This window comes from Trachemys scripta, chromosome 4, assembly GCF_013100865.1.
Source record: "Trachemys scripta elegans isolate TJP31775 chromosome 4, CAS_Tse_1.0, whole genome shotgun sequence".
In the NCBI taxonomy this organism is placed as follows: Eukaryota; Metazoa; Chordata; order Testudines; family Emydidae; genus Trachemys; species Trachemys scripta.
The window spans coordinates 82,005,267-82,020,932 of record NC_048301.1 but is presented as its reverse complement, the minus strand read 5'-3'; the positions used below and the strand labels follow the sequence as shown (position 1 = coordinate 82,020,932).

The 15,666-nt window shown below is 36.4% G+C and overlaps 1 protein-coding gene across 4 annotated transcripts in view; it reads right to left on the bottom strand.

The window, feature by feature from the left end:
* The window catches only part of SHANK2 (SH3 and multiple ankyrin repeat domains 2), a 621,242-nt gene that overhangs the window by 40,850 nt on the left and 564,726 nt on the right, over positions 1-15,666 (bottom strand). For 2 of the 4 annotated variants that reach the window (XM_034769724.1, XM_034769728.1), the window contains 4 exons: positions 9,813-9,948; positions 6,144-6,224; positions 5,801-5,809; positions 2,423-2,443 (listed from right to left, as the gene is read on the bottom strand). In XM_034769724.1, the coding sequence (XP_034625615.1) occupies positions 2,423-2,443; positions 5,801-5,809; positions 6,144-6,224; positions 9,813-9,948 (247 nt within the window). The remainder of the gene's footprint in view (positions 1-2,422; positions 2,444-5,800; positions 5,810-6,143; positions 6,225-9,812; positions 9,949-15,666) is intronic. The other 2 variants (XM_034769725.1, XM_034769726.1) reach the window with 2 other exon arrangements.

Below are 15,666 nucleotides of genomic sequence, written 5' to 3'. Positions count from 1 at the left end.
AAAATGGAATTATATCTGTGTTATCGCCATTTCTTAGTTTCTCTCTTGACCTTTTAAAGTTCTCTACTCCTGCTAAAACAGCTAATCCTTGCTGTTCTCTGCAGAGGCCCTAAAAATCTGAAGTTGCTTGATAAATCAAATCTATTCCTTGTTAGCAAAATCATGAGATCTTTGGACCTTTTTGGATGTAGAGCATGTATCATAATCAAAAATTTAACTAAAATGTAATAGTCAAAATATTAATTGAAGATAAAAAATTAAAAACAGCTTTTCACAAGCCAAATGAGTTCCACCTATTTATTTTTTTAATGAATAGAGTTCAAGATTCTCTTAATTCTATTAAATATAAATTTCAAATTTCCAACGTTATTTGTATGACTACTGAAATAAAATGACAAATTATGGTGGAGAAAAACACATCACTCAGAGTTCAATGTAATTTGATTAGTGACTTGGAAAGATGACTTTTAGCTCATATTTTATTAATTTTTGTCATGAGGGTAATAAATGAAGTGCAATATTATGAAGATTTTCTTCCCCAAATAGCCAATTAAGCAATTTTGTTCACAAATATACCATAAGTTATATAAATTCACTTTTACTTTTTAAATTTGTTTCTCCTCTTTACTTATTTTAATTTAATGCATGAAATTATTTGATCTTCCCCAAGACTGATGGGGGTACCTACACACACCCTAACTGTGGCTTTATAACATGATTCTGCAACATAAAGAGATTCGCTAGGTTACAGACTGCTAAGTCTCACTCATTCACTAATTCTTTACCTAAAAGCAACAAAAGAAAAAACAGAAAGGATTCTTACTTTAAAAAAGTGTGTTTTGAAATCTGATGCTGTCCCTCTGTAGTGGGCAATTGTGGTGAGCAGAAAAATGTCAATGCAGCAGACTTAGTATTGTTGAAGTTTCAGTGGTCTATGATATGATAACTCGAGTAGAAGCTAGAATAATGCCTAGGTAATTTTTTTCTTTGAGGTTATATGACAAAGTTTTTATTACCTAACTGGAATTTTTATGTATGGATGTTAAATAGTAAGCCCTATCTGAAGAGAAGTACCAACAGCCTATACCCTTCCCCTCAACCAAACAGAAAAACACACACACAAAAGAGTCCCCTCCACTATAACTAGGAAACATTAATTGCATAGAGTTATCCTACAAAAATGAATGTAAAAATTCTTGATAGTCATATAATGAAAATATATTTGTTGCTATAAAAATCTTAGTCAGAAAACCAATAACTGTTTATTCCTTCATATTCTGAAGAGACAGTTTCTAAGAAATCTTGCCTTGAGCAATAAATGTACCAGCAGTTGATGTTGCTAGCAGCAGAAAACAGTTCCAACATGAGGGGAGGTCAGGAAAGATTTTAAAAAAGCAAAAATGAAGAAAAAAAGAAAACAACTAATTTACTCTGTATTATCCTAACACAATACAGAAGAAATAGTTCACCACTGAAGAGGCATGCTACCTACAAATAATCTTCTCTATCAGCAATCATAACTTTCTTCTACTGATTAGAACTATACTGAAGTATTACAAAGAGGCTCTGTCAGGATTGAGGCCCTCCCTTGGGCAAGGTGCTATGCAGACACAAAGACACAGTCCCTGCCAAGAGAGCTTACAGTCTAAGAAAGTAAGTGATATACAAAGGGTGAGGAAAGGAGGATACAGCTAAACACAAACAAACTTGTATATACATATGTTTATTTACATTTTGGTAAAATATTAAAAGTCAATCTATCTGCCCCTCCACCTGGCCATCATTAAGTGGATGACTGCTGTATAGAAATCCCAGCAAATGTGGGTCTCAAGGACAGATTTAAATGAGAAGAGGGTAGTGGCCTTATGGATCAGTTCATGCATACGGGACAGTGTGGAAGATGTTATATTAAAAATTGAAATTGTGCAGAGCAGCATTTCTCCAGGTCAGAATTTAAGCTGTGTGTGAAGTCCCTATTTCCTGAGACAGACAGTGTGGTTATGTGAGTAACATTTGGCCATTTAAGAGGGCAAGTGAAATCACCGATGTAGGACTACACTGATATCATGTTACTTGCCACTGTTTCTCAGTGATTGCCAGTTAGCACAGTAACTCTGAGGAGATGATATGGAAGGGTTTGGGAAAAAATCTGAGACAGAAGAAAAATGGGGGTGGATAGAGAAGAGAAGACAAAGGAAGAAATGAGGGAAATTTTCTCAAATGTGTTCTTCTGACTGAAAGTTGATTCTTTATGTGTTTGCAAGTTATCAGCTAAATAACTAAAAACATATACAATATTTAATGTACGTCTGACACCATAAAATAAACTGGACCATATGCCAACATTTATAATTATGCTATTATCTTTCACTATGGAAAGGTGAGAAACAGATTAAACAAGAGACAAAATGCTTCCCCTTACCCTTCTTCTTCCGTACTGAAGCTTGGAAACAGAAAGGGAATGAATTGTAAATCAATTCTGAAGGTAAGCCCATTTTAAATGCTAAATCCTTGACTGATTTTTGAACACAAACATTTTTCTTCTATTCTTAAGAGGTCAATCTCTCCATGCTAACTGGATTGTGCATGTATTTTTCAAACCACTTTAAACATAAACATCGTGGCATAGCCCAGTTTATCAGGGTTTATACTTTGACTATATACAAAATTATTGAGTTATAAAACTTAGATACCTCAGCTATGAAGTGTGAGATTTATTTTTTAAAATTAAAAATGATCAATTTGGGCATTTTTACGATATATAAATGGGCTATGAAAATAGGGCATTTAACATCCTTGTAGTTCAGAAGTGGAATGAATTGTAGACATATTTTATATGCCATTAGTTAATACTTTGGATTAATTTATTTGTAGGATAACAGCAACTGCCATTGGTTAGCAGTAGATGGGACACCCATGCACTATTATGGAGAATAGAGTAAAAATATGTCAATAGAAGCAGAAATAGAAGGGGTTCGGAGACAGGCAACAAAAGTGATGGGAGAGACTTCCATATGGAGAGGTTGAAAAGATTAGGACTGTCTAGTTTATAGAGGAGACTAGAGAAGGGCCAGGATAGAGATATACAATATAATGAATGATATAAAAGGAAGGGAAATCCTTTTTACCCTTTCTTGCTATACAATAACAAGGGAACATTAAATGAAATTAAAATGCAACATTTAAAACTGATAAAAGAAAACACATTTGTACATAGCACATAAGTAGTGGGGACTCTTTGCTACAAGACATCATTGAGACTAGTTTACTAGATTTAGATGAACTGTTGTCAACTGTTGATGTTGTCATTATTCACATATATAAATCTAGTATAAATACACACACCCCCTCTCATACTTCAGGGCATAAACCAACCTCTGTCCAATGGGGATTAATAAGAACATTTCTGTAGGAGAGAATTTATGCAGTACTATGCAGCCTTTTAGGGGATAATGTATCTCTGGATTGAGTTTAAACAGCATTCTTTGGGCCAAGGAAGCCTTGAAAATGGAGGGTTTGTTTAGCCCCATCTGGATGGAAGTGTAGGGGAAGACATGCTTAAAAAAAAAAAAAAAGTGCAGGTACCTTACTGATTCTCAAAATAGTTTCTGATTAGGATGCCAAAAGCCATAAAGCCTCTACTGTGTGGAGCTAATTAATATCCCCTGGGATAAGTAGGGCTGGGACTGAAGAATGCTCCACCCTTGGGTAGAGAACAGCTCCAGCTACAAAACAACAATTTTTTGAGCCAATTAAAGCATTGTTCTTTCCTGAAGGAGTTCTTTCCTGTCCTCCTTTGCTAGAACAATGGTATGATTCCCCTGCTCACATATACATACAGTAACTCCTCACTTAATGTTGTAGTTATGTTCCTGAAAAATGCGACTTTAAGTGAAAAGATGTTAAACGAATCAAATTTCCCCATAAGAATTAATGTAAATAGGGGAGGTTAGGTTCCCGGGAAATTTTTTTTACCAGACAAAAAACTACATATTATATAGATATACACCCAGTATACGTTTTAAACAAACAATTTACTGTTCGCAGCTATGAGGACTGTGAAGCTTGGTTGCCGCCCCAAGTGGTGAAGAGAGAAAAAAAAAAAAGGCACGATCGGTGGCACTTGGGCAGCTGCTCTACCGCGCTGCTTCATTCTTTGGCAGCAATTCGGCAGCTGGTCCTTCCCTTTGAGAGGGACTGAATGACTCGCGCCGAATTGCCGCTCGAGTCCCGGACGTGCCGCCCCTTTGCATTGGCTGCCCCAAGCACCTGCTTCCTGCGCTGGTGCCTGGAGTCTGCCCTGGCTACAATGGGCTGCTCTTCCTGCAAGCAGTAGACAAAGCAGGCAGCTGCCAAACGACGTTAGAACAGAGCATTGCACAACTTTAAACGAGTATGTTCTCTAATTGATCAGCAACGTAACAACGTTAACCGGGACGACTTTAACTGAGGAGTTACTGTACTTGGGCTCCCTGTCCCTGAGAAAGTGTGAGTATAAATAGCAGTGTACCGTAGTGGCAGTGGAAACACCGCTTAGCCGTACTGAGTATGTACCTATGGGGTTCAGGAGGGTTTGTACTGCTATTTATACTTGTGCTAGGTTGATAAGAGCTAGCAGAAGCACGTGTATGAGAGCAGGGGAATCACACCCCTATCTCATAGTGTAGACATAGCCTACAACTGTAAAGAGGGAGAAATATAGGAATCTCCTCAGGCTCCACAGTGACATGGAAGACTTTGGCGGTGGGTGGGTAGGAGGGCTGCATAAATAATATTTTGCTTATGGCAGATTTGCATGATAAACCAGAATGGTTTCAAAGTAAACAAAATTTTAATACTCTATGAAGGAAAAAAGTCTCACATTTTAAACCCTGGAGGAAAAAAGAATTGGTAATTAACAGACAAAAAAAAAAAAAAAAGGGACATTCAAATAACTGAGGTTATGACAAAAATAATCAAAGCTATGAAAATCTGAGATTTGTACAATTACCACACTAGCCTAAACTAATACAGTATAATCCTTTGTTTTTGCTTGGTTGTAATATGACCCAGAATAGTTAGGGCCCATTTCAGTACCCCTTTCTTGGTCAGAACTCCCACTTAAAGACAGTGAGAGTTTTCATCCCTTAAAGGATGGGTAGTGTCCTTCCTTCCACATAATGTTAGTGCTTTCAAACGTATCACCGTTATTTTATTAATGTGGTTAATTATCCACAAGACTTGACTCCTTTCATCTGAATGATTACGAAACCTGTATTGTTAAATTCAAAGGAAAGAAGAGACCTAAGAATGATCAAGTCTATTACTCAGTAAGTGAGTGATATAGTTCCTTTATACAAGACACATCAGATATTTAGCCTAGCCAGATAGCTGTATCTAAACATACATTTATTTTTGTCTTTTGCAAATACTGTCAGATCATAACACATTTGATAGTCTAGGCTGATGAAGTATCACTTTTCTCCTGACCCAACGGGAAAAAAAATATTCCTTTCTTCCTGCCATGTAGATTTAATCAGAAATCCCAAGCAGTTATACAAATCTACAATATACACCCTACTGCTGGGACACCTACGTTTACATCACTTAGAATTAGTGAGCCAAAGACTAAATGCTCATCACTTTGCATTGCTAAAAGTTAACGGAATATTCTATTAAGTTCGTGTTCAAACAGAAGAGTCAAAGTGATATTAATATATACACATTTTCAGATTAGAGAGTCTAATGAGAACTAGTTGCAGTTGAAGGTGTACTGTTTTAACAACTGTCAACTTTTCAACAATGGCTTCTGGCAACTTACCTTTATCCACTAAGGAGAGGCCACAGAAATTTAAAATAAAACAATATTAGATGAACTGAAAGATTAAAAAGCAAGCTAATAAAATATGATACAGCATTACTATGCCAAACTTTGATGATGCATAAAAAAATGTATCAACATTCTCTTGCAGAGCAGTAAAGGCACATATTTAAAAAAAAAAATCACTCATGCACATCATGCATATTTTGAACTCTCCAGAGATGCAGCATTCCTGAAACTTTTCTATATCATGTACTGTACAGGGTGCAGTTCATTTAAAATAATTTTAAGTTTTCTTTACATCTCCATTATCTCAGCATGCTTGTTAAAAACACTTTCTTACCAAGCTCTTCAAGCTCTGAGGTCATTGACTTAGACCGCAAGGTCAATGCAGTGGTTGGAGCTCGCTTTGGAGGTGGTGGGGCTTTGCATTAAATAGAAGGATATACAGTATAAGTAAATATACATCTCCAAAGTATTGTATATTCACATATACACTTTTTAGATTCAGCCAAAGATTATCACATGGAATATACATTTTGATTAGATTTTAAAAATCTATCTCCAATATATTCATTATAGCAATATCAAATACATGTACACAGTAATTTCTTTGGGGACAGGAAACAAAACATTCAATATGCTTTCTGAAGGGCCTAAGAGCTTTTCATGGATTGCATTTCTAACCATTTCTGGCTTTCCTACCAGTTAGTCAAAAAAATCAGCAGGCTTATAATGATATACAGTAGAAATCCTTAAGCTAAGTAATTATACACCTCTATTTTTTAAATGTACCTATCACGTTGTGTATGGACACATGTACAAAAAATAACTTTAAAAAGAGTCTGCCTCACAATAATTTATATCATCCTTTCAGGCAGTAGCCCAGGGACACAGATGTACTTTACACTGTGCCCTGAAGGTCAGCTTTCAGTAACCTCCACTGAAGATACATAAATCAGAGTGCACAAGCTAACCTCAGTGGTCATGATAGGAAAAGAGGTGGTTCCTCAGGTAGCTAGGAGCCAAATCATGTAGGTCTTTAAAGATTAATGCAAACGTATGGTTGTATGTATAGGCCAGTGCACAGTCTTTGGAACAGTGATGTAAAGTTAACACTGCTAGACAAGAAAAGCATTAGATTTTTTGCACCACGTGTAGCTTTCAAGTGCTTTTCAAGGAGTGCTACACTGTAGAGCAAATTAAAATAACCGTATCTGGAGGTCATAAAAGAGTCATATGTTAGAGAAACGGTCTTCCATCATGACAAATGTAGATAGGAAAACTGGGGGCTTCTGGGGACACCAGGCGCAATCAAGGATCCTGAAGTATACCAAACTATGAAGCACCTTGACAAAGAGTAGGAAACCAATCAGGGAGACAGACAAAATTCATGCCATACTCTCTAGTTAAACTAGTACCCCTTACATCCTGTCTGAATTAAGGCTCATTCACCTTGCTGTTATTGAAGCTTCTGTCAGTTAGACACTGGGAAAGTAAAGACATAGCATTGCCCAGACTCAGTGATAAATATATAGCTGTGTCATGAATATACTAATTGCACAACAGGCCAAACTGCCTCACTGTCTTCCCCAGTGGCCTTGCAACCAATCTGTTGAGAAGTCTGCCCAAGAGAGAGATATTTAATGGTCACCTGACCCTTTGTCCATCATCAGGAAGAGATCTTCAGCCACAGAGACCTGGATAGTCTCTGTACAATTACCAAACCAAGACCATGGTTGACAGGGATCAAAGAAATCTGTGACCTCCAGGTGATTCAAGTGTTGCCTTTTCATCACCTTCTGAATAATCTTGCCCCTCAAAAGGGGGATTATAAAGATGTTAATTTGCTAAAAGTCAACATCATTTAGTAGAGGACTACTGACTGCTTGGCTTGAGAAAAGCTAGCAACCTCTCCTTCTGTAGGGAAGTGTCAACATTCAAAAATTCACAAGTTCCCCTTATTTATGGGCAGAAAACATAACCTATGTCAGTATAAAGAAATGCTAGGTATGTCTGGAACATGTAGCAGTAAGATAAAGCAATTCTATCAATATCATTGTTAAAAATAATGGAAGAAAGAGTAGTTGGGTAAGCTTTATTTGGGCTCAGTATATTTTCTTCTTTTTAGGTACTCTAATTTTTTAAAATCTAAATTCCCAGTGAATTATTAAAAAGCAAAGTAAACAGAGTGCAGTTCTTCAAAAGGCACGTCTTTGAACAGAAATGCATTTAATAGGACTGGTATTCATTTGTTCGATCCTTCCCATTCAAAGACTAGTGCAGGCATGACTAAAGTCTGGCCCACAGAATTCAACAGCTTGGCTTGATGTGGCTGGGGGGGGGCGCGGGGCGGAAAGAGGGGGGCTGATCTTTAATACGTAGGATTACCTCAGAGAGACCTCAGCTGTCAGGTCACACTGATCAATATGGAACATCCATGTTAGGAGCAAAGAAGTTAGTGTGCGTGTCACTGTTATACTGAAGAGGTCAGCAACAATATTCTCTGATTAATACCAATTACGTGCATCTAGTGGCTCCTAACAAGTTGCTACTGCAGTTCCTGGTTGAGCAAACTTTGGGTACCCTTGATCAAGTGTAATTACAAAGTAATTTGGGGAGATTCAAAACCAAAAACGGTCACAACTCTTATGGGTATAGTCTAATTTCAGTACATGGGGTGCCGTACATCAATCCCCATTAAAACTGAAGAAGTTAATATAAATACATGATTTGTGTTAGCTCTTTAGTTTTAATGGGAATAAGTGGGGTGCTTTTAGATGAAAAAGCTCCTATTTGGTACAAAGATACTACATTCTGAAAGTAATTTTGCTATGTTTGAAGTAACACCAAGTCATCCCAAAATATCTGCTCTCTTACTGAAGCAGAAGCTTCTCCCTTCTCCAGAGGTGGTAAGGAGGGTGAGCACAACACCCTTTCCTCTGCTAAAAGCTGAGGGAGAGATCCCCTTCCTCCTTGGCTAGAGTGGTGATAGCTACCCATCCAGTTTCAATCTGTTTTAACCAGTGGGCATCTCGAAATGTATTGCTTTCTTATTAACTTGTCAAGCTAAATATTTTAGTGCTTCATTTTCTTATTTTCACAGATACAATATTTTCAAACGAACTCAACATTAAAATTCTCATAGGACTTTAATAGGAGCAGAATTGGGTTCGGGCCCAAGCCCAAGCGTGTTTTACAATCTCAGCCTTTTTGTCTATGGCTTTAAGTAAAGGACAGATTTTTTTTCCCATCTCCCTCAAATACTCTTAACATGTTAAAAAGTCTGAATATAAAATCTTAAAAGCACATTGCAGAATGATCTAGGACAGGGGTTCTCAAGCTGGGGGTCGGGACCCCTCAGGGGGTCATGAGATGGTTATGTGGGGGGTCGCGAGCTGTCAGCTTCCACCCCAAACCCTGCTTTGTTAGCATTTATAATGGTGTTAAATATATAAAAAAGTGGTTTTAATTCATAAGGGGGGGGTCACACTCAGAGACTTGCTGTGTGAAAGAGGTCCCCAGTACAAAAGTTTGAGAATCACTGATCTAGGAAGATGGACTTCAACAATGAACATGACAAGAATGAACTATATATTTTTCTGCACAGATATACACCTCTACCCCGATACAACGCAAACCGATATAACATGAATTCAGATATAACGCAGTAAAGCAGTGCTCTGGGGGGGTAGGGGGGCGCGGCGCTGCGCACTCTGGCGGATCAAAGCAAGTTTGATATAACGCGGTTTCACCTATAATGCGGTAAGATTTTTTGGCTCCCGAGGACAGCGTCATATTGGGGTAGAGGTGTACCTATAAATGAAGTCTGGCTTTTTCTTCAGCAAATGTAAATAGCTTGTAGATTACATAGTAGAATGCTGTTGCATATTTAAGATGAGGAATATATAATATAGCAGTCACTAAAATAATGTAAATAGTCTCCAGCCTACATCTTGTTTTCCTTAGAGCAGTACCTGAAAAAATTCAGATAGCAAAGAGAAAAATGTACCTTTCTTTCTAGCTGTATCATCTGGATCAAGATTTCTGGTTACTGTGACAACCTTAAGAACTAGGTGATTACCCCCTTGTCGAATCATGTTCACCACCTGCCTGTGGCCAACTTTCACTACATTTTCGCTGTTAACCTACAAGAAGGGAAAAAAAAAAAAAAGACGACCTTATTTTAGATCAGAATTAGAAAAAAAAATTCTTTCAATTTTAAAAATGGGGGGAGCAGCACAGGAAGTTACAGAATTTCTATATTTTTAAATAAGGAAAATCCATTACAAAAATGGAAGTCAACTGACATTGCAACAGGAAAAATATAAACTAGATCTTAAAATATATGCATGATTCCTTTATTTCTACTGTTATCCATGAAATCAAAAGGAAGAGATTTGGGTTAGTTCAGAGTTAAATGTCACATCACTTTCCCCCCTCCCCCATACAACGGGCAAAAGGATTGATTTTCTTAAATTGACTATTTACTTCTACATTACCTGCAAATATTTATGTCTACTGTTTTTTCTTTCATACATCCAACAGGATATGTAGAGGGTTTTCATTTCTGTTCAGATCCAGGAAATAATTCAATTTCATCCCTTTGAAGAATTCTGATACTTAAGAGGCTCTTTTATTTTATGCTCTTCTCTATTTGCTTTTCAGTGCTCGCCCCTTCCCCAGCTCTGCATGAGCCCAAAGTAACAGAAGCAATGACAGCAGGGCTAGCACAATTCAAAAGCATTCTCACAGAAAAGGAGAACAGTAAGTTAGCTATTGTGTAATCCTAACCCATTACAACTGCACATAGTCTGTGGACATGAGCTACAGTTTAGGCTCTGCCGCTGACTGTGTTTGTGACCTTGGACAAGTCATTTTACCTACTCTGTGCCTCAGTTTCTCTATTTATAAAATAGAGGATATAGAATACTTATCTTTGGAAAGAACAAGATCTTTGGATGAGAAGTGCAATATTAGTGTAAAATATTATATTGTAAAACTCTGGTTTTGGAATAAACCTTTAAGATTTATATGCAAGTCACTGTGTTCTATGGCTAGCTGACTATACTGAGCGCCATTGATTTAACCTGGAACTGTCATTAATGAAACTGTTAAAAAATTATTCAGCATGTCAAACGGCACAATAAATATTATTCACTGAGCTTAATAATTAATGAAACAAGACATTTTACTTAACATCTTTTACAAAATAATCACCACAAAATACAAAACTACTGAAGTACCCCTTGCATGGGATCCAAGATATGTTACACATGGAGTCATGAATCAACATTGTAAATATTTTAACTGAAGGAAGGTGCTCTCGGTCTAATATCCTTTAGCTACTTTGACCACTGTGATAGAACATTTCAAACAATGGCACAGCTTCAGTTCATTTCTACATATGGCCAAATGGTAACAGGCTCTAGACACTATTTTCTTTTACTGTTGTCCGTATTCTCTGATTTTCCCCCACCCCTTAAACTTGCGTAATATCAAATAGCAATTTTAATAAACCAAGAAATTATTTTCTCTACCTAGTTATCTACTTGAATTTTGCCAAGTTCTTGGCCTCAGTGACTTCTTGTGGCAATATGTTCACAGGCTAATTATGCACGTATCACATTTTAATATAACTGAATATCCCATTGTTCTTGTGTTGTGAGATTGGAAGAATAGAAGTTTTTGATCTACCTCCTCTATACCAAGTATCATTTTATGTACTTTTAACATATCCCCTCTTACTCGTCTCCTTTCTAAACTAACAATCCCAATCTTTTCAACGTCTTTTCTTATGAGAGTGTTTTCATGCCCTAAACTTTCTCACATTTCTCTGAATCTTCTCTAATTCTGCAATATCCTTTTGGAAATGGGGTGACCAGTACTGCACACAGTATTCCAGATGAGGCTGCACCCCTAATTTATTTAGACAAACAAGAACAAAATGCTGTTTTCCCCCCACCATTTTGAATTATTTCTGTAGTATACAGTCCTGGAACCTCCGTATTGTCATTCTGTGTGGCTTTCTGCAACATAAACAGTCTATCCTGACTCATCTTAAAAATTAATGGCGCCATCTTTAGTTTACATTAGCATTAGAAAAATGATGTTGTTGACTTGAATCTCATGTGATCTCTTAATTGTTTCTAAGTTATAATGTTGACATCAAGCACCGGGACTATTTTTCCTGCTAATGGCAATTTCAGGCTGAGAAGATAGCCAATAAGAGAGCCTTGAAATGGAAACAGTTTACAGTATTCATCAGCAAATGGAGACAGGCAGATGTTGTAAAAGAGACAAAATTGCAGACTCCTCTATGCATGTACATTTTGTAATTATCGTTAACAGATCAACATTCAAGTCCTAGTAGAATTTATACAGAAACAAATGCCAATTCTTAAAAATACAAATCAAAATGGATAAAAATCTATAGTTTAAAAAAAATCAGATTTTTTAATTCAGTTAAATGCAGGTTTATTAAAACCATTTAAAATGATATTTGAAATTGACATCCTATATTAAGATTTAAGCTTATTATTAAATATTACAATAATTTAAACTGAATACAAAAATATTAAGCAGTACATGTTTGCTGCCAAGTCCACAGGACTATGTTAACGCGAACTAGGCATGTTTCAGTTCATGCGAGCAGGGTGTACATAGGGCAGTTATAACCCAACACTTAAGTGTGCACTGCAACTCAGACTCCTGTAATCTGCACTGCAGAGCTTTGCAGAGAAGCCCCAAACCCACCAAAGTTGAGTCACATAATACAAAGTTGACATGCCTTGTGGAATTATCATACCAAAATTTAGTCTTGTAGCATTCAACTTTAGGAAGGATAATTTTAACAACAGCAATTAAGAACTCAGAACAACATACTCTTCAGAATTTGACAATGAACATTCAGGACTGACCACGTATTTTACTAAGCCCATCCTGTCTCTAGTGACCTCTGTATAAAACCTTTAGATGTTTTCATTACTATACATTTAAAACCCATCTTCCATATATTAAATCATTAGAAATAACCAAAAGTTATGGTATTAAGTGGGAAGTCATGAATTTTGGGAACCTTGAAATTATATTGGTGTGGGTAACAATAACTTCATTACACTCCGAATAACTATTTTTAATACCCATATGTGCAGAATTTCAACTCTACATAAAAATGAATATTACATTAAACAATGCATTTAAATAAAGAGGAGTTGGGACAAACCTGCACATCAGTTGGGAATTAGGTTCTCACTTTTTATCCAGAAAATAGATTCACAGAGCTTGAGGCCAGAAGGAATCATCAGATCATCTAATCTGACCTCCTCTATAACACAGGCTATTAAATATCACCCAGTTACCCTTGTATTGAGCCCAGGATCTTGTATGTGATCAAAGCATAAGCCTTTAATGTCCCAAATGGACTTGCCTTGACCTCCTTGATCAGTTTTTGATATCATCAGTGTTACGATAACTGATTGCTCACCCTGTTTTAGTTCTCTAAGATCCAAGGCCCTATCCGAAGTATCAGTTTCTAATCCAGGCACCAGTTCACTGACTTTAAATGCGTAAAAAAATGCCACCAAGAATGTGGTCTTAAGAAGGATGCTTACTGGCTGCATCAGCATACCTGGTAAAGATTTGTAACAGATCCCTAAGAATCTGAATAGTGAGGGACCATTGGGGATCTTCCCTAGAGCTTTTGGCTCAAGACCAGCTCTCTAGCAACCTCATAATGAAAAGTGGGCCACAAGGATGTGGGTAACCTTATAAGATATCATGCCTGACAAAAGAACCTAAATGGTCAATGATACCGGCCTGAGATGTGCCAGTGACACCATTTAACACACACACACAAATATCAAACAAGCTTTTCAAAAATTATTATTAAAGGAAAATATCTGACTTCATTTATATGCAGGTGTTAAGAAGTATCCATACAGATCTCTCTCAATGCCCTCCAAAATTAACAAAACATTTTTCAAAGCAAACTAAAAGATACATTAAAAAAGGCCTGACATTAATAAACTCTCTGAAAGACTGAGCATCCATCACTACTAATCACAGGACATTTTAGTACAAAATCCCCCATTCAAAGTTATTGTGATTTGGAGGACAAATAAAAAGGAAGCCCATTCCAATTTAATACAATCTGTCCCTCCACATTGCCAAAAATCCCAAACCAACCAAAATAAAAAAACCCAAACCAAACCAGAAATACACTCCTGAACTTTTCAGACATTAAATGAGGTAAGATGAATGCACTTTGATGAAAATATATTTTTGGTAAGGGGCCAGTCAGGGAACCACTGTAGTCAAAAGTTCCAAAGTAGTGGTCAACTTGGGTGCCCCCAATACTGTTTGAGCTCATACAGACGCCTTTTCACTTTACATGAGCAAAGGCAGGTGTAAATACACACTCTGAAAATCCAGCCTATAACATGGTGACTGGTTGGGTTCCCTCACTTTTGTGGTAGAGGGACAAGAGGATCAAAACTAAATAGCTATAATTGAGATGCTGGCTGCAGTATATCTATATCTATGTGTGTGTGTGTGTGTGTGTATGTATTTTATATACATATACATATATATATATACATATACATATATATATACATATACATATATATATACATATACATATATATATATACACATATATATACACACACACACACACACACACACACATAGATATAGATATACTGCAGCCAGCATCTCAATTATAGCTATATATATATATATATATTTTTTTTTAAGAGATGACTGAAGGAACATGACAAAAGCTGCTATAAAATTCCTTACACCTTCCTAGCATCTGGTATTGGCTGATGTATCTGAGACAGGGTATTAATTTAGCTACACCACTGGCATCTGGTAGGGTAACTCCTGAGTTCCTAAATATATTTTATGAAATAGAACAAATGTTTTACTGTCTAAGAAACTCCCATTATTAAATAATTCAACAAGCCAATTCCTCCATTACAGAACACAAATATTTCTAATTAGAATCTATATGTTACATTTACTATTTTTAAAATTTGGAGTTATTTCTTTTACAAGAGTCAAAGTCGGTACTGATTAGAATACACCCCCTAATGTTTTCAGAAAAAAGTTAGAGTTACAATAAATTAACAGAATATTAATCAAACATATGCACACTTTACTATAAAAAGTGATAAATGGCACCATCTGTTGGCATATCATTATGTGCAATGATGTTATTTAACTTTTGGAGCAGGAACAAATTTATACAAGGAATATTTTTCAAAAACTGTCTCAGATTCAATCTATAATTGAATGTGTACAATGGGTTTGTTAAAGAGGCACAGATACATGACATTAAAAAGCTGTTGAAACAAAGATTTTTATTACAAGAATAAAGATGTTGAAAGGAGGCATGAGGGTACTTTGCTTCTAGAAAGCGGTGGGGCCAAGATTTCACGCCTGATTTTCTGTTGCACTGCAGCTTCTGCAGCCATTTATGCCTGTGCGGTGAATGTAAAACAGGATCAAATCAGAATGGTGGTCTTTTACACCTACTTTCCTCTGATGTACACAACAGAAAATCGGTCTAAAACATTGTTCATCATGGATGAAAATAGACTACTTTCCAACTATCACACAATGATACTATTATTTAATTGTACAGGCTTTAATACAATAAATATGCAGTGCTATTATCTGAATGGTACTGCTGCCAAAAAAATATCAGCATCAACTCTGCCCAATAATTTTAATTTGATATTATTCCTGTAGCACTTCTGCAGGTACAAGTAATTTAGCGATAGTGCTTCTTTGCTTCTATATGAAAGCCTTTGCAATGAATAATCCCAGATGACTACTGCATTTCTCCAACTTTAAAA